Source organism: Mobula hypostoma, chromosome 4, assembly GCF_963921235.1.
Source record: "Mobula hypostoma chromosome 4, sMobHyp1.1, whole genome shotgun sequence".
In the NCBI taxonomy this organism is placed as follows: domain Eukaryota; kingdom Metazoa; phylum Chordata; class Chondrichthyes; order Myliobatiformes; family Myliobatidae; genus Mobula; species Mobula hypostoma.
Window position 1 is genome coordinate 112,320,636 of NC_086100.1, and position 22,405 is coordinate 112,343,040.

Below are 22,405 nucleotides of genomic sequence, written 5' to 3' on the forward strand. Positions count from 1 at the left end.
AGATGCATGGGATCTGCGGCAAATTGGCTGTTTGGATTCAGAGTTGGCTTGCGCACAGAAGACAGAGGGTAGTGGTTGAAGAGACTCATTTGAGCTGGAGGTCGGTAATTACTGGAGTTCCACAGGGATCTGTGCTGGGACCTCTACTGTTTGTGATGTACGTAAATGATCTGGATGAAAATGTAGATGGGTGGGTTAGTAAGTTTGTGAATTATACCAAGATTGGTGGAGTTGTGTAGAAGACTGGCAAATAATACAGCATGATATAGATCAGTGGCAGATATGGACAGAAAAATGGCAGATGGAGTTTAACCCAGAAAAATGTGAAGTGTTGCACAAAGTTGCTGAGCAGAGAGATCTTGGGATCCAAGTTCATAGCTGATTGAAAGTGGCTACACAGGTTGATAAGGTGGTTAAGAAGGCTGATGGAAAGCTTGCGTTTATTAGCTGAGGCATTGATTGCAAAAGTCAACAGGTTATATTGCAACTTTATAAAACTCTGTTCAGGCCACATCTGGAGTATTGCATACAGTTCTGTTTGTCCCATTAATAAGAAGGATGTTGAGACTTTGGAGAGTGTGCAGAAGAGGTTTACCAGGAGCTGCCTGGTTTAGAAAGCATGTGCTATCATGAGAGGCTGGACAAACTTGGGTTGTTTTCTCTGGAGCAGCAGAGACTGAGGGGAGATCTGATAGAGGTTTATAAGATTATGAGAGGCTTAGGAAGAGTACACAGGGAGAATCTGTTTCCCAGGATGGAAATGTGTAATAGTAGAGGACATGCATTGAAGGTGAGAAGGGGTAGGTTCAAAGGGGATGTGAGGGGTAAGTTTTTTTACTCAGAGAGTGGTGGATGCCTGGAATGCACTGCCTGGTATGATGGTAGAGGCAAATACATGAGAGGCTTTTAAGAGATGTTTAGATAGGCACATAAATGTGAGGAAGATGAAGGGATATGGACATTGTGTAGGTAGGAGGGAATTTTTGGGGGGAGGTGGGATTTGATTTACTTTTTAACTGGATTGGGTCAACATTGTGGGCCAATTTTTCACCTTGGAACGGAGAACATGGGCAAGTACAGCACTTTTCCTGTGCTGTGCTGTGCTGTACTTGTCTATGTTCTATGTTCCAAGGTGAAAAATAGTAATTTCTACCAAATGAAAGAGTGGGAACTGCTAAACCACTTAGCAAATGTGAGAGGTACAGCAATGGGACCTCGATAAAGTAGTCTGAGTCTGTTGTTCATACAAGTATATAGTGCATATCAAACACAGAATTAGATTGTCCGTATTGATCGGGAAATCACAGCAAGAGACATATTTGAAGAAACTTAAGTGAGGTGTCATGATGATTCTAGTCCTTATGTCAGCTGATTCTGAAAAATCATGGGACAGCAATGAGTTCTGCAATGTTTTAAGGCAGCATGGTAGCATAGTGGTTAGTGGTAAGCACAACAATTCGCAGTACAGGTGACCTGGGTTCAATTCCTGCCGCTGCCTGTACAGTCTCCCTGTGACCGTACGGGTTTCCTCTGGATGCTCCGGTTTCCTCCCACAGTCCAAAGACAAATTGGTTGACAGGTTAATTAGCCATCATAAATTGTCCCGTGATTAGGCTAGGATTAGGCGAGGGGTTGCTGGGTGTGCGTGTCAAACGGCCTATTTCGTGCTCTATCTCAATAAATAACTACAATGTCGGGGCCAAGGACAAAGCTGAGAACAAATAAATTGAGGAAGCCAGTCAACAGAGAATCATCTATATACTACGAAAACTCTCATGCTCTGTTTGTCTGTTTGTCTGTTTGTGACCTCCAATTAGCGCAAGCAGTGCATTACAGCGGCACTTTTTTGGCTAAATTGAATTAAAATGCGCTAACTTACAGAATGCAGGCAAAGTTCAGGGTTATATATTCATATAAAATTGCTCACTCGCCAAAATCAACAGGCTCCCTTTCAACCCAAGAGCCAATCCGCCATCATGGAAATCGGGACGCGACAGCCCGATGCATGCGCATGCCCAGCTTCAATAGCGACACCTACCAGAGCAAAAGGGCAGGGCAGCTCTATTTTGAGCGGTCACATTCTGCTAATCACCATCAGCATGTGCAGGATTGGGACAGATCTAACTGCCACCCATCAATAAGAGATAAGTAAATCTTATTGTAATGACGTACTTTGAGACACCCATAAAACCCTTTGCTGCAGACAAAGGACAGCGGGGACTATATCACATATATTTAGAAGAGCACCAACCACATCATCAAGAATAATCAGCATCATTTGGTGTTACTGCTTCATATCTTCTGTCCAGCATTAGGGTAAAAAAAATGGTCAGCCTAATTATAAAAGTTGCTGGTGAACGCAGCAGGCCAGGCAGCATCTCTAACGAAGGGTCTCAGCCTGAAACGTCGACTGCACCTCTTCCTAGAGATGCTGCCTGGCCTGCTGCGTTCACCAGCAACTTTTATGTGCGTTGCTTGAATTTCCAGCATCTGCAGAATTCCTGTTGTCAGCCTAATTATGCCGCGTGGAAAGGGAAGGGGACATTATGGTCAAGAGATGACGCCAAACGTCATCGGGAAGCGGCAAGGAGAGGGAGAGAACAAGAATCGGATGAGGCCAGGGCCGCAAGACTCCAGGATCAAAGAGTCAGGCCAAAAAAAGATGAGAAAAGAAGAGACAGAGGAGGAGAGGCATGCACGTCTCCAGGATCAGAGACAAACAACAAACAGCAGAAGAGATGAAGAGACAGGGGATGAAAGGACTGCACGTCTCCAGAATGACAACGAGAGGCACAAGGGTGGCAGATAAACCAGAAATGATGCTATCAAAAGTGACCTTCGTTAAATCAGGAGCAGCTATATTTGCTTTGCTACGCATCGTTCTTCTTTAATAAACTGAGGTTTTCTACTACAGTTTCCAAAGCAAAGCGATACCAATAGCATTCAGGAAAATTTAATGTTCATTCTGGTCACATCAGACTGCACTACCCTTCTCTCAAAGGGTGCCCCAATGGGTCACCCCGTTGTCTAGTAATGACTATGTATGTGTGTAACAAATTTTCACACACTTTATTCAAAGAAAGTAGTGTGGTGTATGCAGTATGAAGAGAAGTCATATGATTTAGAACATAAATGATGTCACACCATGTGTAAGCAATGTCAGTGTGCCTTGTTGTTGTTAGGTTTAGATAAAGTGCATATCTCTGTTTTGAAGCTTCCCAGCTTGCAGTTAAAGCTAACCAGCTCAGTTCTATTCAGAGTCCTGTTGAAGGGTCTCAGCCCAAAACGTCGTCTGTTTACTCTTTTCCATAAATGCTGCCTGGCCTACTGAGTTCCTCCAGCATTTTGTATGTGTTGCTTGGATTTCCAACATCTGCAAATGTACTTGTGTCAGTTCTATTCAGGTGAGAGCTTATCAGCACAGGCTAAGGTCCACTCAAGAATATTGCTCCAAACACTGCAATATATTCTCTCAGCCCTTGCAACACCAGTATACAGCTCATTGCTCAACCTTGCTTTGGTTAGCAATCTTCTCTTACCTTATCTATACATTATTTAGAACTGTAATGAATGACATTATGGTCAAATTCTGAAAGCAAAGAAAAATGCCAATTACCTGCTCTTAAAAATTGCATAACTATGGAAATCTGTGAGGTGGGAGGACTTGTCATTACGACTCGCCGCCACCAGAGGGAGGGCCGGGCTTGTTCGGAGCCGCCACCAGTGGAAGGGCGGGGCTTGGTCCCAGCTGTCGCCAGCTACAGCGCCCTGAAGACTGTGGTGGTGGGGGCTGGAACAGCAGGATGGGCGGGGTTACCGACGTGACCCGCGCCTGCCGGAAGAAGCTGCGAGAGCTGGTGATGGGGATCGTGCTGCAGCCGCTGTCTGGTTCCCTGTGGTGCTGACTTTATTTCAATGCCTCGCACTTGTAATTCCTGGGTGGATGGACTTGTCCTATGGACCCGGGTTTGCTCTTCTTTTTAGCCCAGTGTCTTGTTGGTGACCGACGAGCATGTGCCATGGGGAACTGCTGGGCTCGGTGCATGAGGTTGTTCAGGAAGGAGGCCAACAGGATCCAGTGTGGTGGAGGGTGAGTCGTTTTGTCATTGTTCAGAGTGTTGTACATTCATCTTTTGGGTTTTATTCAAGTTCAAAAATAAACACCAAGCCAGTGTAAGCACGGTAGTTTAATGGTTAAACTGTTCCGCGCAAGCTCGTTTTTCTGTAGTTTATTGTGTAAGACTAAAAGGTGTGCTGCTACTTTAACTATTGTTTGCAAAATAAAATCTGCTGAAGGTCCTTCTGTAGTGCTGAATCTTTGTTATTTGTTGGGATCAGCACAGGGTCCCTCCCTTAACCACTCCCCTCATTTAATTGGAGCTCCGTTTCAATCCGTCGTGATGTCGCTTTTCACAAAGAACCTGACTAGAAATATGCAAAAGAGTAAAGTCAAAGAGAACATCGAATATTTAAAATTAACACTTAGAAATGCTTAGAAACAAGTTGCATGACCTCTAATTTAATTTAAAATTCATAATTTTAATTGTAAAAGTCCTGCACTTTGTGAAGTTGCTATGTAATTTGTTGCAGACTATTTTCAAGAGAATATAGAACATTTTGCAGTTGTTGGTACACTATAAGGATGAAATGTGTTATTTGCCAAGCTTTAATATGGTCCATCCTTTTAAAAAGAAAGTTGATGACTAAATGGCAACAAAAAGTTTGAATTTGCATCTTTTATTTTACTTAATTTGTTGGTCATCTATAACGACAATGGTTCGATTATTTAATTTGACCCTGTTGGATCTATAAAGTTCAGAGTAATGATCTGACATTGTATAACCACTGTAATCACTGAGATTTTCAAACGTGTTCATCTAACAACAGGTCTGATTCATTTTCACCTTTTGTGAATGCTGAAGGCTCATACTAGCTGTTGTTTATAGGGTCTGTATTTATTGTTAAATGTACACTTTGTGTGCTCAGAACTTGCATTCAAGTTGAAGTTAAGCATTTGGCGCATCATCAGTTAACTGCAAATAAAACTGCCTTCTAGTGTTGACATGCCTAGATAGAACCCTCCTCTTCACGGATAAATATAACTGTGCAAAATATGGTCTCCCAGGTACCCACAGGGGCCACAGTACAGGAAGCTTTCAAGGACTCACACCCAACTTCTCTTCCATCTAAGCTTCATAAGGAATGATCTTAAATTAATTTCATAGTGGACCAGTATCTATGCAAATTATGCTTCCACAAAATTACTCCTAGGATTTTTAAGTTTTAAGTGGAAACTCGCACCCATTCTTGCACTGCTGTCTCAGTGCTGCTCACTGTCAATCTCAGTTTTCTTGTTCCAAGCCTACACCTGCTGATGTATTTCCTGACCTCAGTTTGCTGATCACTGGTGGTTAGGGAGAGAGGAGGTATGCAGTACTCTATCAGCTCACAGGAGCAGGTAGGCTTGCCAGAAACATATGTCTGCAACGCAAGCTTCTCCAAAATTCAACCACTTTGATGCTGCACTTGTGTCCTTGGAGATGTCCCTGGTAATTCCAAGCTGTAGTCTTGGAAAATTTCTCTTGATGTAATCAACTATCTTGTATTAGAAAGAATACCCCAATGTTCTAGCTCGATTAACTCAGTGTCTGTTCATGTCATTCTGGATACTGGCAATATGGACTTACCAATTTATTTTCCCATAGCCATTTCCCACATCAATTCATAAATAAATAAAGAATCCTATTACAATACCACCTCCTTTGGACAGTTTTATGTTCATCAGTTCAATGGTTCTGCAGGAGCCAATAATCTAGTGTATTTTTTTTCTGATTGTTCAGTGCAAAATCAACCTTGTGTAATGATCAGAACCTAAGTGAACCACCTGATCTGTGACATTTTATTGCTCATGTGACCAATAGGTTATTGAGTATATGAAATAAGATGATCGATAGTGACAACTTTTCTAATGGAAACAAAAGAAACCGCAAATGTTGAAGCAATAAATAAATTGTTGAAGAAACCTGACAGGTCAGGCAGCATCTGTAGAGGCAAAGGCGTGTTTGACGCTTCAGGTAGTTACTACTTGAAATGTAAACCACATCATTTCCCCGCCAGGTGCTTCCTGACCACCGGGTTCCTTCAGTAGTTTAGTTTTTGATTCTAATAAGTAATCTGATGGAATAGGCATCCGTTGGTCTCATGAGACCATGGATTTGCGCCTTGGAAGGTTTCCAGGGACAGGCCTGGGCAAGGTTGTATGGAAGACTGGCAGTTGCCCATGCTGCAGGTCTCCTCTCTCCATGCCACTGATATTGTCCAAGGGAAGGACACTAGGGCCGATACAGCTCGGCACCGGTGTCGTCGCAGAGCAATGTGTGGTTAAGTGCCTTACTCAAGGACACAACACGCTGCCTCAGCTGAGGCTCAAACTAGCGACCTTCAGATCACTAGACCGACGCCTTAACCACATGGCTGACGGAATATCTCCAACAGAAATGATAATTTGTAGGAACTAAGTATCTATTTTCTGTCTGTATTTTATTTTGTGGCAGATTTATTATGGTAATCTGTCACGTGGGTTGGGGTGTGGTAGAAGCAAGTGAGTATAACTATGTATTTGTCTGAGTTCACTCTAGTCTGGTTAAAGTTGGAAGCAGCCAATAGCTTTGTTGTTTACTGCTAATGCTTAGACTGTTATATCGTTATTAGCTATTTATTTGGTTATATTGCTAGTTTTAGTTTTGTTAGTTTTTTTAAATCACTGCAAGATTGTTCACCTTTGCTAGATTCTTAGTAAAGGATCGAATGTACTCTTTTGAACTTTGGAACTTAGTTATTTGGAGCACCTCATGCAGTGTCAGCCCCCGTGCTTAGTCTCAGAGCAGTTTTGGTTTGTTTTCAAGTAACTTCTATATATTAATTAATAAATCTGTGGAAGATGCTGCCCAGTAACCTTTGCCTTTTTGGTGGTGATGGCTATGGCAATGGAGCTATTTGGATATGTTTATATATGTAAATAAGGTTAAATTCTTCAGATGTTAGAAGCTCCGGGAAAAAATATTTTTGGAAGGCATAATTCTTGGGACAATAGCATTCAACTTAGTTTTAAGAATTTAGAACAGATATAGTAAAGTTCTATATGAAAAGCACTCACACTAATGTACCAAATTTTAATATAATGAAATTTCCAAAGGTTCTTCACAGGAGTTCCACCAGATCAAATTTACTATCAGGCAGTGTAAGAATGTATTAGGACAGATGATCCTAAGATTGTCAATGAGATTTCATGGAGGTTCCTAAAGAGTAAAAAGCGTAGAGACAAGACATGTTAATGTTGGGACTAATAAGATATCATTTATTGCAGAAGCAAAGTGGAGGATTTTGGATTTTGTAGGGTTACCGAAAATTAGAAAGTGTGAAGTGGAAAGCATTTGTGAATGTTGAGAATTTTAAAAATGAAGGTGTTGCCAAGTTGGGAGTCATTGCAGCTTAGTAGGACAAATATTGTTTAGATCAGGAGTTCCCAACGTTTTTATGCCGTGCAGTTGATGACAAGGGTTCTGTGGACTCCGGGTTCAGAATGCCTGGGTTAGATGATAACTGATGTGAGGTAACAGATGGGCGGTAAAGTTTTGGATGAACTCAAGTGGGTGAAAATAGGAGGTTGCATAAGAGACTGGGTTAAGTAAATGGGCAAAAAATTAGTAGACTGGGGGGAAAAGAGCAAACGTGAGATTATCCATTTTTTGGTAAGAGGAATAGAAATGTGGAATAATGTTTAGATAGAGCACCATTTTCTACACTGAAGGAGCCAGGTAACCTTGTACATGTCAACATTACAGGTGTAACAAATAATGATGAAGGTAAATGGATTGTTGGTCATATTGAACAAAAGACTGTTGTATTAAATTAGCCAGGTCTTAATACAGCAATATGGAGTATTGGTGGGTATCCATAAGGAGGCCTAAGGAGGCTTAAGTTTTGGTTTCCTTATTGAAGCAAGATGTACTTAATGCATTTCAGAAAAGGTTAATTCCTGGGATTAAAAGGGTTTATCTTCTGAGGAATGTCAGGGTCTATTTGCTGAGGCAAATAGAAGAATGAGAAGTAAATTTGTGGGTAACAAAAGTTGGTGGTATTGCGGATGACGAGGAGGATAGTCACAGGCTACTGAAAGATATCATCTGGTGGTAAGTTGAGCAGAGCTGTTTTGAATAAAATTTAATCATGGTGCATCTAAAGTGGTGAATGGTAGGATCGTAAGGAGTACTGAGGAACAGGGACAGCAAGGTATAAAAGTCCAGAACCCTAAAGATTAAGCACAAGAAAATAGCATGGTAAAGAAGGCTCGCAAAAGTTGCTGGTGAACGCAGCAGGCCAGGCAGCATCTCTAGGAAGAGGTACAGTCGACGTTTTGGGCCGAGACCCTTCGTCAGGATTAACTGAAAGAAGAGCTAGTAAGAGATTTGAAAGTGGGAGGGGGAGGGGGAGATCCAAAATGATCGGAGAAGACAGGAGGGGGAGGGATGGAGCCAAGAGCTGGACAGGTGATAGGCAAAGGGGATATGAGAGGATCATGGGACAGGAGGCCCAGGGAGAAAGAAAAGGGGGAGGGGGAAAAACCAGAGGATGGGCAAGGGGTATAGTGAGGGGGATAGAGGGAGAAAAAGGAGAGAGAAAAAAAGAATGTGTGTATATAAATAAATAACAGATGGGGTTGGGGAGAGGTGGGGCATTAGCGGAAGTTTGAGAAGTCAGTGTTCATGCCATCAGGTTGGAGGCTACCCAGACAGAATATAAGGTGTTGTTCCTCCAACCTGAGTGTGGCTTCATCTTTACAGTAGAGGAGGCCGTGGATTGACATATCAGAATGGGAATGGGATGTGGAGTTAAAATGTGTGGCCACTGGGAGATCCTGCTTTTTCTGGCGGACAGAGCCTAGGTGTTCAGCGAAACGATCTCCCAGTCTGTGTCGGGTCTTGCCAATATATAGAAGGCCGTATCGGGAGCACCAGACGCGGTATATCTTCCCAGCCGACTCACAGGTGAAGTGTCGCCTCACCTGGAAGAACTGTCTGGGGCCCTGAATGGTAACGAGGGAGGAAGTGTAAGGGCATGTGTAGCACTTGTTCCGCTTACAAGGATAAGTGCCATGAGGGAGATCGGTGGGGAAGGATGGGGGGTATAAATGGACAAGGGAGTCGCATAGGGAGCGATCCCTGTGGAAAGCAGAGAGATTGGGGGGTAGGGAAAGATGTGCTTAGTGGTGGGATCCCGTTGGAGGTGGCAGAAGTTACGAAGAATTGCATGTTGGACCCAGAGGCTGGTGGGGTGGTAAGTGAGGACCAGGGGAACCCTATTCCTAGTGGGGTGGCGGGAGGATGGAGTGAGAGCAGATGTGCGTGAAATGCGGGGAGATGCATTTGACAGCAGAGTTGGTGGAGGAAGGGAAGCCCCTTTCTTTAAAAAAAAAGAGGACAACTCCTTCGTCCTGGAATGAAAAGCCTCATCCTGAGAGCAGATGCGGTGGAGACAGAGGAATTGCGAGAAGGGGATGGCATTTTTGCAAGAGACAGGGTGAGAAGAGGAATAGTCCAGATAGCTGTGAGAGTCAGTAGGCTTATAGTAGACATCAGTAGACAAGCTGTCTCCATAGATAGAGACAGAAAGATCTAGAAAGGGGAGGGAGGTGTCGGAAATGGACCAGGTAAACTTGAGGGCAGGGTGAAAGTTGGAGGCAAAGTTAATGAAGTCAACGAGCTCAGCATGCGTGCAGGAAGCAGCGTCAATGCAGTCGTCGATGTAGCGAAGGAAAAGTGGGGGACAGATACCAGAATAGGTTTGGAAAATAGGTTGTTCCACAAAGCCAACAAAAAGGCAGGCATAGCTAGGACCCATACGGGTGCCCATAGCTACACCTTTAGTTTGGAGGAAGTGAGAGGAGCCAAAGGAGAAGTTATTAAGAGTAAGGACTAATTCCGCTAGACGGAGCAGAGTGGTGGTAGAGGGGAACTGGCTAGGTCTGGAATCCAAAAAGAAGTGGAGAGCTTTGAGACCTTATTGATGGGGAATGGAAGTATATAGGGACTGGACATCCATGGTGAAAATAAAGCAGTGGGGGCCAGGGAACTTAAAATCATCGAAAAGTTTCAGAGCTGGTAAAGAAGGCTTACGGGATGCTTCATTCATTAGCAAAGGCATAGAATAAAGCACAGGGAAGTTGTGGCGCAGCTTTATAAAACATTGGTTGTCTATGTTTATAATGTGTGCAGTTTTGGCACGGTATAGAAAGGACACGATTGCTCTGCAGAGAGTGTGGAGGAGGTTTACCAGGGTATTGCCTGGAATGAAGTGTCTTGGTTATAAGGAGAGTCCAGGTTTGTTTTCTGTAGTTGGAGAAGGCTGAGGGGAAATCTGATTGAGGTGTATTCCTTCATAATTGAGGTACTTATAATCGGGGGTATACATTTAAGGGAAGCAGTAAGAGGTGTAGAGAGGATACAAGGAACATATTTTTCCACCCAGGGAGTGGTTGGATTTTGGAATGCACTGCCTGAGAGGGTGGTGGAGACAGAGATTCTTACAACATTTAAGCAGTGCTTAAAACAAGAAATTGTTAGGCATGGAAAGTTATTGATCAAGTGTTGAAGACTAGTATGAATGGCTGACATGGAAGGGGGAGCCAACGAGAATTTATTGTGCTGTATGATCGTAATATTTTGAGGGGCTTTGATAAGGTAGACACCAAGAAGGTGTTTTGTGGAAAAATGAATTAAGAAGCATTGTTTCTGAATGAGTCCTTATGAATTTAAGATTAAGATAAGAAGGAATTTCTTTTATCTTTGAAATTCTCCACCCAGGCAGCAATAGGCTAAATCAAGGCCAAAATAGATAGATTTTGGTCAATGAGCATATGGAAGTGGTCAGATCTTACTCCTGCTTCTTCTTGTATTACCTCTTTAGACGAGGCTAGAGTTGGAGTAACGAGTATGTTGGGGCAGTGTTAAGAATTGCTATGAAGTCTGGCACAGTGAGAAACTCAGCCCAGGAATGAATACCAAACCCAAGGTGTGAATGAGCTGGAAGATGAACAACATTTGTGGAGAAAGAGAAACAAAGTTAATGGCTCATTGATTCTTCTTCACAAATAGGTTCGTTGTTGACCAATGCTGCCTGATACTGAGTATTATTAGCATTTTCTATTTTAATTTAGCATCTCAACAGTCAGCTGACTTGTGAGTAATTGGTGGTAAGCACTGAACTTTGTAATCTGCCTTCCAAGAAAGAATTAAATAGAGTTCATAGGAATCTAGTGTATAAAATGACATTGAATCCAGAAGCTGCATGTTTTTTAAACAAAATGTAGGAATCAGTGTAGTTATAGAAAGTGGTTAGAAAATCAGGAAGTGAGTGCTTGGGGCCAAGGCCAAGTTTCTAATTTATATAAAATGCGTATTTAATTCAATTGGGTATGAAGATACCTAACGTATCTTAACCTTCCCCCCCTCCCCCCCCCCCAGTTTTTGCAGGGATTGCTCCCCCCACAATTCCCTCCCTCAATCATCACCCTCCTGGCACTTATCCCTGTGAGTGGCCTAAGTGATACACCTGCCCATACACCACCTCCCTTACCTCAGTTATGGCCCCAGACAGTCTTTCCAGGAGAGGCAACACTTCACCTGTGAATTTGCTGGGGTCTTCTAGCTCCCGGTGCTCCTGATGCAGCCTCCTGTACACTGGTGGGACCCAATGTAATTTGGGGAGCGCGTAGTCGAGCAACTCCGCTCCATCCACTACAAGTGGGACTTCCTGGTGGCCAAACATTTTAATTCCAATTCCTATTTCTGCTCTGACATGTCAGTCCACGGCTGCCTCTTTTGTCACAATGAGGTTATCCACAGAGTGGAGGAGCAGTACCTTATATTCCGTCTGGTTAGCCTCTAACTTGATACTCCTTCCAGTAAAAAATATTTTCCCCCTCCCACCTCTCCCCCCATTCCCCACGCTGATATTTTACCTTTTCTCACTTGCCTATTAGTTCTCCCAGGTTCCCTCTTCCTTCCTTTCTCCTATGATCCACTCTCCTCTTCTATCAGGTTCCTTCTTCTCCAGCCCTTGAAATTGCCTACATGCCTGGCTTCACCTATCACCGTCCAGCTGATCTCCTTTTCATCCCCCCACCTTTTTATTCTGGCATCTTCATTTGTTCTCAGTCCTGAAGAAGGGTCTTGGCCTGAAACATCAATTATCTGTTCACTTCCATAGATGCCGCCTGACCTGCTGAGTTCCTCCAGCATTTTGTGTGTGTTGTTAAAGATAATGCATTCAATGACAATAGGAAAAGCAGTGAGCTCCAGACATTGGCAAAGCTAGAGTTTGTTGCCCTTGAGAAGACAAAGGTTGGTTGTGACTTTGAATTACTGGCAAAGGTACTTTCACGGTGTTATTGGGTAGTGTTTTAGCATTTTGACCCAGTAACAGTGCATGATGTACATCTTGGAAGGGTATCTGTAGGTGGTGGTGTATGATATTCCTTGACTCTTTTGGTGATGAGGTAATGAGTTTGGGGAGCTGCTGTTGAGATAACATTTGGGAGTAAGTGCAGTCCACTTGGTGGATGGTACCATCTGTAATGATGGGTACCTTTGTCTTGGAGCTGCATTCAACCAAGTAAGCAGTGAAAATTCAAACACATTCACAACATGGGATTCCCTGATGGTGGAAAGAGTTTTTTCTGTCCGGAGGTGAGTCATTTCCTGCAGCTTCTCAGACTCTCTAACGTGTAAACCAATAATGGAACAAAACCTGTCTGCAATAACAACCAAGTTCAGGGTTTCAACCCACGTTTTCCAAATACTAAAACTTTGAAGTTGTTGAGACCCTGCCAGGTACCTGCTGGGGAACATGCTTGTGGATCCTGCAGTCTGTTTGACTTGGTGTGGGGTCATGAACCCATTTATTTCAATAACAATTTTACAACTGTAAAAAAAGAAGAATGCTGCATTTTAAAATTAATGGTACTTAATTCAAAAAACACAATTATTTCACTTTATGATTTTGAAATCTTTTTGTTATGGGAACAAAATTAACTTGGCCATTAATCAAGTTGTCCTTAGAATTACTTTGGGTGCAGAGAATGAAAAGGATCTTGTGATCTCACAGGCTGTATTACTGATAGAGAAGCAATTACAAGCACTGAGTGAGCTTTTACAACTGCTTAGAACACTGGACATCGGAAGATCACAATCTGTGCAGATCAGAAATAACATCTCCAACTCTCTGACAATTAACACTGGCGCTCCACAGGGATATGTGCTTAGCCCACTGCTCAGTTCTCTTTACAAAGAGAACTTGGTGATGCAAGAGTGTACAGGAGCAGGATATACCAGCTAGTTGAGTGGTCAAAACTCAGTATCAGTAAGACCAATGAACTGATTGTGTAGTTCAGAAAGGGTAAAATGAAGGAACACACACCAGTCCTCATAGATGGATCAGAAGTGGAGAGAGTGAGCAATTTCAAGTTCCTGGGTGTCAAGATCTCTGAGGGTCTATCCTGGACCCAAAGTATTGATGCTGTTACAAAGAAGGCAAGACAGCAGCTATACTTCATTCAGAGTTTGATTTGGTATATCACCAAAACCACTCAGATTTCTACAGATGGATGATGGAGAGCATTTAAACTGGCTGCATCACCATCTGGTATGGGGGAGGGGAGGGTTACTGCACAGGATCGAAATAAGCTGCAGAGAGTTGTAAACTTAGCTCCATTTTGGTCACTAGCCTTGGTAGTATCCAGGACACTTGCAAGGAGCAGTGCCTCAAAAAAACAGCATCCATCATTACACATCCCCACCACCCAGGACATGTTCTCTTCTCATTGCTGCCATTAGGGAGGAGGTACAGAAGGCTGAAGGCACACATTCAAAGTTTCAGAAACAGCTTTTATCCCTCTGCCATCCCAGATCTGAATAGATATTGAACCCATGAACACCACCTCAGTACTTCCTTTAATTCTATTTAATTTAACTATTTAACAAATTTCATGGCATATGTCAGTGATATTAAACCTGATTCTGATAGTGTCTTTCCTGACAAAAGAGATCACTGTGCTTGGTAGCTGAGACGTGGCTATGAAATAGGGTTGCCAACTTTCTTACTCCCAAATAAGGGACAAAAGTAGCAGTCAAATACGGGACACTTGTGTTTACCCCGAGAAAGACTACCATGACCATGAAGCCTTGCGCGGATACCTGTGTGCGCATGCATGTCTGTGCTGATTTTTTTTCTACAGATCGGTTTTGGCTTAAACTTCCAGATTCTGTTAAGTGAAGCTACACTGTACATACATTACTTCTACTTTATATAAGCTGTGTATTTATCATATCATTCCTGCTTTTACTATATGTTAATGTTATTTTAAGTTTTATGTGTTACTTGGTATGATTTGGTAGATTATTTTTTGGGTCTGAGAACGCTCAAAAATTTTTCCCATATAAATTAATGGTAATTGCTTCTTCACTTTACACCATTTCGGCTTACGAATGGTTTCATAGGAATGCTCTACCTTAGCGGGGGAAATACGGGACAAGGGCAGTCCCGTGTGGGTCAAACCAATTTAGCCCAATGTATGGGATGTCCCAGCAAATACGGGAAAGTTGGCAACCCTAGTATGAAAACATCTCAGTTTCTGGGGCCTTCTCCATGGTGGTTGTAGCAGTTGACTTTGGGACTGCAGGAAGTGGTTCTAACTGCTCTAGCCATATTTATTTCTCCAACAGCTGACTCTGCTTTCCTCAGCTGATCGATGTGTTGTCTCCTGATGACATCAGATGCAAACTCCACTGTGTAGGAGAGTGGTCCAGCTCTACCCTTAATCTTTCCAGTACCCACGTTTGATCATGTCTGTAGTCCCTCGCCAGGACTGCTTGTCCAGGAGCGAAACATCAAATCTCCTTGAGGAGCCCTCAATTTGTCTCAGCTGATTGTCCTGCATACTCCCCCTGAGATTGGGTTTGAGGAGATCCAAGCATGAGTTTTTGATTGTAGAATGTGCAGAGAGGAAATTGGCAAGCTTCAGATTCCATGTCATTGTAGTGTGTTCTGCTCTCATTGCTCACAGTACGTTCTTTAGCCTCTAGACAAACCTTTCAACCAAGCCATTTAGAGCTGGGTGGTACGGTGCAGATGTAATGCCTTAATCCATTCATTTCAAGAATGACTGAAACTGTTCCACAGCATGCTGTGGTCCATTGTCACTGACTAAGTGTTCTGGAACACCTGAGAAGAGTTATTGATGATCAGTAGCGAGGGTAAGCTCTCTCTCATATAAGTACTGGTTGAAATGTTTTGCATCCCAAATCAAACTCAAAATCTCTCTGTCAAACTGTGCATAATTTTTCTGTGTAGCAGTAAGGGAACGTGATGCAAAGGCTATGCGGTGTACACTTCCATCACTCATAACATGACTTCCATCACTCATAACATGACATGAATGCACCGAGACCATGAGGTGAGATGTCACAGGCAAACTTTACTGGATGATGTGGATTATAATGTGTGAGTGCAGTGTCTGGCGTCACCATTTCCTTTGCCTTTTGGAAAGCCACCTTGCACTGCTTTGTCCATTTGCCATTTCTTCCTGATGAGTGGTAATGAGTTCAAGAGCAGTAGCACAGTAGCCAGGTTTGACAGGAAATTGTTATAGTAACTGACAAATCCTAAAAGGATCTGCAGCTGTGACACATCTTTTGGCCTTGGGATATCCTCTATTCTGGGCAGAGGATATTGATCTACTTTCAGGACTGGGTTGATGGTGACATTAAAATCCCTACAGATCCTGACAGACCCATTCTTCTTGGCTACTGGGACCACTGGCATTGTCCATGGGGCTCCACTCAACCTTGGAAAGAATTCCTTCAACCTCCATGCGATCCAGCTCACTGGCTACTTTATCACGGATGGTATTCGGCGGGAGGAGGGAGCAGCGCACCACGCGTGCGCAGCCCTCCAGTGAAAAATGATATAGTATCTGTTAAGTAGGGGCTGTGGACAATTCTGATTTGATGGAGATGGACGTGAAAGCACAGAGGAACATCTGGAGAAACTTTTGAAACGCTGGTTCGCTGCTGCTGTTACTGCGCGGTCGGGAATCTTCCGGAGGGAAGGTCTCAAAATCCCCGGCTTTGCCCGCTGTTGGCGACCGAGATTGAGGTCGAATCATTTGGACAGAGATGGCACTCAGTAGTCGGTGTCGGAGAATTGATTTGGAGGCTCGAAGTTTTCGGATGACTCGGGGACAGATTGTGGTCGGGCATGGCAGGGAGAGTTTTTCTTCCTTCTCCTGTCTGGGTGAGATGTGGGACATTTGAGAGACTTTGAACTTTTTACTGTGCTCATGGACTTCTTTATCAAGTTATGGTATTGTTGCACTATCGTAGCTATATGTTATAATTATGTGGTTTTGTCAGTTTTTTTCAGTCTTGGTCTGTCCTGTGTTTTGTGATATCACACTGGAGGAAATATTGTATCATTTCTTAATGCATGCATTACTAAATGACAATAAAAGAGGACTGCGTGTCTTCATAGTCTAAGGAGCGGATGGGGGTTTGTAAAACCTGGGTGCAGTATTTTCATTTAACACCATTTTACCCTTGATATGTTTTATTCTTTTCAATGCCGTCCTTGAACACTGCTGTGGCGAAATCCAGCACCTTATTTCATTTGCTTTCAGTTGACTCTATTGTAGGGATGTGGCTTGCAAACTGTGAATGGATCTCCAATCAAGTTGTAGTTGGCTCAGCCAATCACATCCCCGCAATGTTGGTCCTCCTGTTTTACCACATAAAAGCCCAATGTGGCTTGTTGTTGTATTTCACTTTTATAAATGCCATTCCCACAGGAGTTATCTTCTCTCCAGTATAAATTATTCGTTGGATTTCTGCAGGCTTCAGTTCAGTATCTTTGAAATGCCATTCAAACTCATTTTGCGGAATGACTGAAATAGCTGAACCATCGTACAATTCCATTTTAATTTATTTTCCATTCACTTCTCGTTTAAGCCATATTGCTTGTCTCTTGTTGGCTTTCACATTGTTAACCTCAAGACACCCAGTCCTGTGTCACTCTCATCATCAGATTTTTCATCAACTATATACAGATTAGTGCAACTTTTCTTCTTATCTTCCCTGTGCATTCCATTTATTTTTGTCTGCTCAATATGCTCTTTGTATGTGTCCTACTTTCAAAGATTCAAATGTATAAATTATACATCCTGAAATTTGTCTGCTTACAGGCAGCCACAAAGCAAGAAATCTGAATAACCCAATTTTTTTAAAAAAGGACCAAAATCCACTGTGCAGAGCAAGACAGGAAAAAAAAACACACATCATTCAAACAATAGAAGCAAGCCAGCAGTATCCCGAACTAGACTGAGCCTCAGATCTGCTCCCATAGTAACCGGAGTAGGCCCATGCCTCGGTCCCCAGTTCATCACACCCGGGAGGGGGGGGGGGTAGAAACGCACAGCAGTCAGATCAGTTCACAGACTTGACGCTGAGGAAGGAATAAACATACGCGGGTGAGCAAGTGAAATCAGCCCGATACTTTGGCTTTCAATCTATCTGGGCCGATATTTAAATTGTCCAAGCACCGAGCTGTGCCATACTCCAGAATCTGAATCTAGGCACAGCGACATACCCGGGCCGCCCAGTCTGAAGCTGTTCTTGATCTCACCAAATCTGCTCAGTGTTTGGAGTGATCCATCTTTGCACCTAGGTCAAGTAGATGAGCATTGAAACTCTTCTGCATCAACTCTTCTCCAAATCGCTCACTCCATCTCCCATAGCGAGGCAAACTCTGTCTGCTACCCCGGCTTGAACATGTTACACCTCGCAATGGCCCAGCACAGCTCATCCCTGAAGCAGTCTTGCCTCCACCTGCCTCCTCACTGTCTTCCACCACAATTTCCTTCAGAAAAGATGTTATACACAGTGTTTTTAGTCGATTCTCTTGCCTTATGATTTCCAATAAGCTGTTGCACATCTTCAGTATTGCCATCTTAAACTTTGTTGCATTTTATGCAAGCTTTGCCTTTAAACTTGCATTAGTCTGGTGTATGTGAACCCTTGCCACGAAGGTAACACAATTTGTTTGGCCAGGCAGGTTTCTGTTTAGACATTGCAATTTTTTTCATGTTCATTTTCATTCCTAACTACAACACAATTACATCTCTGGCTATGGTTTCCGTTAATAGAGTGGTTTCAACTGCTCTTTTAAATGTGAGTTATGCTTCAGTTAGGATCTCTTTTAGAATGCTGTCTTGTAAGATTCCACAAACTAAATGATCTCTCGGTGCATTATTATGCCCATCACTGAACTGCCAATGCTTGATCAATCTCTTCAGTTTAGCCCCACAAGTTGAAATGGATTCCCCGTTCTTTTGATTTTACTCATGAAACCTAAAGCATTCAACAAGTTTTCAGTTCTCACCCCTTCTTAATGGGAATAGAATTCCTCTTGTCCTCACCTACCACCCCATGAGCCTCTGCATCTAATACATAATTCTCTAAAATTTCCACCACCTTCTACGGGATCTGACCCCAAACACATCTTTACATCCCCCCCACTCTCTCCTTCCTGCAAGGATCACTCCTTCCATGATTCCCTTGTTGATTCGTCTCTCCTGGCACGTATCCATGCAAGCAGCAGAAATGCTACACCTGCCCATTCACCACCTCCTTCACTTCCATTCAGGGCCCCAAACAGTCCTTTCAGGTGAGGCAACACTTTACCTGTGAATCTGCTGGGGTCATCTACTACAGGGGTCCCCAACCACTGGGCTGTGGACCAGTACCGGGCCGCAAAGTATGTGCTACCGGGCTGCGAGGAAACACTATGATTTGGCAATAAGAGTCAGCTGCACCTTTCCTCATTCCCTGTCACGGCTACTGTTGAACTTGAATGCACGCGAGGTCATTACGCGCGCGTTATCCATGTCAGCGCAGGAAGGAGATCACCTCCTCGAGCTTGCAAATGACGGCGGGCTGAAAAGTATGTTTGACATAACAGCTCTGCCGGCATTCCGGATCAAAGTCAAGGCTAAATATCCTGAGATATCCACGAAAGCACTGAAAACGTTGCTTCCATTTCCAACATATCTCTGCAATAAATGCAACGAAAACTAAATTGTGGAATAGACTGGACATAAGAACCCCCTTCGAGTATCGCTGTCTCCCATCACCCCTCGATGGGACCGTCTTGTTGCAGGGAAACAAGCCCAGGGCTCCCACTGATTCAGCGATATTGGTGTGTTGCAATGATTTTATATGTTCATACGGGGAAAATATGTGCTGTGTATTTAATATCCAAACATTACTTAAAATGTTATGATGCTATTGACTTACTTATATAACCATATAACAATTACAGCACGGAAACAGGCGATCTCTGGCCTTCCAGTCCGTGCCAAACGCTACTCTCACCTCGTCCCTCCGATCTGCACTCAGCCCATAACCCTCCATTCTTTTCCTGTCCATATACCTACCCAATTTTTCTTTAAATGATAATATCGAACCTGCCTCTACCACTTCTACTGGCCAGGCAAGTTTTCAGTTCTTCTATTATATTCATGCGAGGAAAATATGCGCTTTTAATATTAAATTCGTTAGATAAACCCTTTTAGAAACGAAATTGAGTGCATTAGCCATTTATCACCTATATTCCGGTCGTGATTAACACCCCCCCCCCCCGGAACAGAATCGGCAAAAACGAGTTGTAGGAAAAAAATCAGCACGTACACGCATGTGCACTGGTGCCTGCACAAGACTTCATGGTCATGGTAGTCTTTCTCGAGTAAACATGACGTACTTGACTGCCACTCTTGTCCGTTGGCATCCCAACATCCTCCCCCCCCGCCTCCCCGTCAGCCGGTCCGCAAGAATATTATCAATATTAAACCGGTCCGCAGTGCAAAAAATGTTGGGGACCCCTGGTCTACTATATATGGTGCTCCCAATGCAGTCTTCCCTACATTGGTAGATGTGACATAAATTGAGGACCTCTTTGTCAAGCACCTCCACTCCATCTGCAACAAGCAGCGTTTCCCTGTAGCCAACCATTTTAATTTCTCTCCCCATTCCCGTCCTCACCTGGCCTGCTCTTGTGCTGTGATGAAGCCACTCAGGGTGGAGGAAGAACATCACATTCCGTCTAGGTAGCCTCCAACCTTATGACACAGATATCATTTTCTCTCTTCCTTCTCTCTTACCTCTTCTTACTTGCCTTTCACCTCCCCAGTGCCCTTTCCCTTGCCTTTCTCCCATCGTCCACTCTCCATTCCTGTCGGATTCCTTCTTCTTCAGCCCTTTGCCTTTTCCACCAATCACCTCCCAGCTTCTTCTTCCCCCTCCCCCACCCACCTGGCTTTACCTGTCATCTTCTAGCTTGACCTTCTCCTCCCACCATCTTTTTATTCTAGCGTCATCCCCCTTCTTTTCCAATCCTGATGAAGGGTCTCAGCCCAAAATGTTCACTGTTTATTCATTCCCGTAGATGCTGCCTGGCTGCTGAGTTCCTCCAGCATTTTGTGTGTGTTTTTCTGGATTTGCAACATCTGTAGAATCTCTTGTGTTTAGGTTGTAAAGGAAGATTGGGAGAAGAGTTTTGGGAAGGGAATGCTACAACACAGGGTCTTTGTAGCTGAAGGTAGGAGCACAGATGGTAGATTGATGATGATATTAAAAGGCAGGCAGGAGACCAGAATTGAAGGATATGGCAGTCTTAGGGTGATAGCAGTCAGAGCTACGAAGGGGCAAGAGTCATGGACTGGTCTGCACACAGTGATAAGAGTTTTTCATCTGGGAACTTGTTGGATCTGGAGCCAATATAATTCAATTAGTGCATGAGTGAGCTTGTCCTTTGAGACTCATAGTGTGCTGGGCACAAAGATTCTTGCTGAAGACTTTATAGTAATAATATCTCAATTCCATCCAAAGACCAATATAAACTGTAGTAAATTTTATTCTTGGGTAAATTGTTGGAAATAGTATTTCAGAAAAAATACTAATAAGTCGTGGATCAAAGAGTAAAACCTGAAAAGGGGCCCAAGGGATTTTGAGACTTAGTTGATGATGACTTTGTTCAGACCTGAAATAGGTGATGCATTAAACATCTGTTTTGTTTTTGTGCAACATTATTTAAAAATATTTGAGTGCCTGGACCTCTGTGGGGTAGATGTGTGTAAAGATATGAGGAAGAAAAGGGAGGAATAGAGATGTCCTAAGTTTTCAGTTTGCATTACAGTTTTAATGAAATTTATACATTTCGTTGCATGAGATCTGTGACTCTGTTTCAGGAGCTACATGCATTATTGAAACTAATTTAAGTAATGGATACAGTGTTGAGAGAACTGTGCTGTAAGAATAGTTTCTAGGGTTTGTTACAGAAAAGAAATATGCTGATTGATCAAGAAGTTTAAGTAAACTGGCAAATCACACTGCCATTTTGTGTCCTTGCCATCATGAGTGAGTAACTGGAACCCGAGAAGACAGGCAGATAGAATGGCAGTAAAATTAATGATCTGGGCTGGTCAGCTTCTGCTATTGCAGAGAAACAGATCATTGTGTCTTTGCCAAGCAAGTTTCATGTTTTAACTGATGCAAAATGAAATAAGCCAATTGACATTGGGGATTGCGGGGGGGGGGCGTGGGGAATAACATAATCCATAGTGTTATTGCAATTGCAGATTGGTTTTGCTGGATGCAAAACTTAGAAATTAATGAGAAATGGACAAAAAGAGGAGAGTGTCACCCTTGCATGTGGTAAATGTAAGCATGTTCAGGAACAGACCTAATGCACTGCAGGATGTCCTGATAATACAACTGCATATGGTGCATAATTGTTAAGACCTTGTGTATTCTTTGTAAAGGGTTGAAGTCTCAACCAAGAAGCAGTTTAATTAATTAATTGGGATCCAGCATACAATAGGCCCTTCCGACCCTTCGAGTGGCCTCACCCAGCAGTCTCCTAGTTTAATCCTGGAACAATTTACAATGACCACTTAAACTACCAACCAGTACATCTTTGGACTGTGGTTGTGGGGTGGAGAGAACTGGACCACCCAGAGGAAACCCATGTGGTCACAAGGAGAACGTACAAACTCCTTATAGGCAGTGGCGGTATTGAACCCGGGCCACCTGTACTGTAAAGGGTTGTGCTAACCACTACACTACTGTGCCTCCCTCTCTCCCCCCCCCCCACCCCAACGGCATACTCCTTTTAAAGTGGATGGAAAGAGTTTTGTATTCATGTTGATTAGGGTCAGATGACCTGTTTGGGGCTTAGTGTAATCACGAAAAAGATGCGCCAGAGCCTGCAGTTTCTCAGAAGCCTAAGGAGTGCAAGAGGC

At 43.3% G+C, this 22,405-nt stretch overlaps 1 protein-coding gene across 2 annotated transcripts in view; it reads left to right on the top strand.

The window, feature by feature from the left end:
• Positions 1-3,833: 3,833 nt before the first annotated feature.
• The window catches only part of ap1ar (adaptor related protein complex 1 associated regulatory protein), a 95,366-nt gene continuing 76,794 nt past the window's right edge, over positions 3,834-22,405 (top strand). For both annotated transcript variants that reach the window (XM_063046366.1, XM_063046365.1), the window contains exon 1: positions 3,834-4,090. In XM_063046366.1, coding sequence (XP_062902436.1) covers positions 3,957-4,090 — 134 coding nt within the window. In that variant the 5' untranslated portion in view covers positions 3,834-3,956. The remainder of the gene's footprint in view (positions 4,091-22,405) is intronic.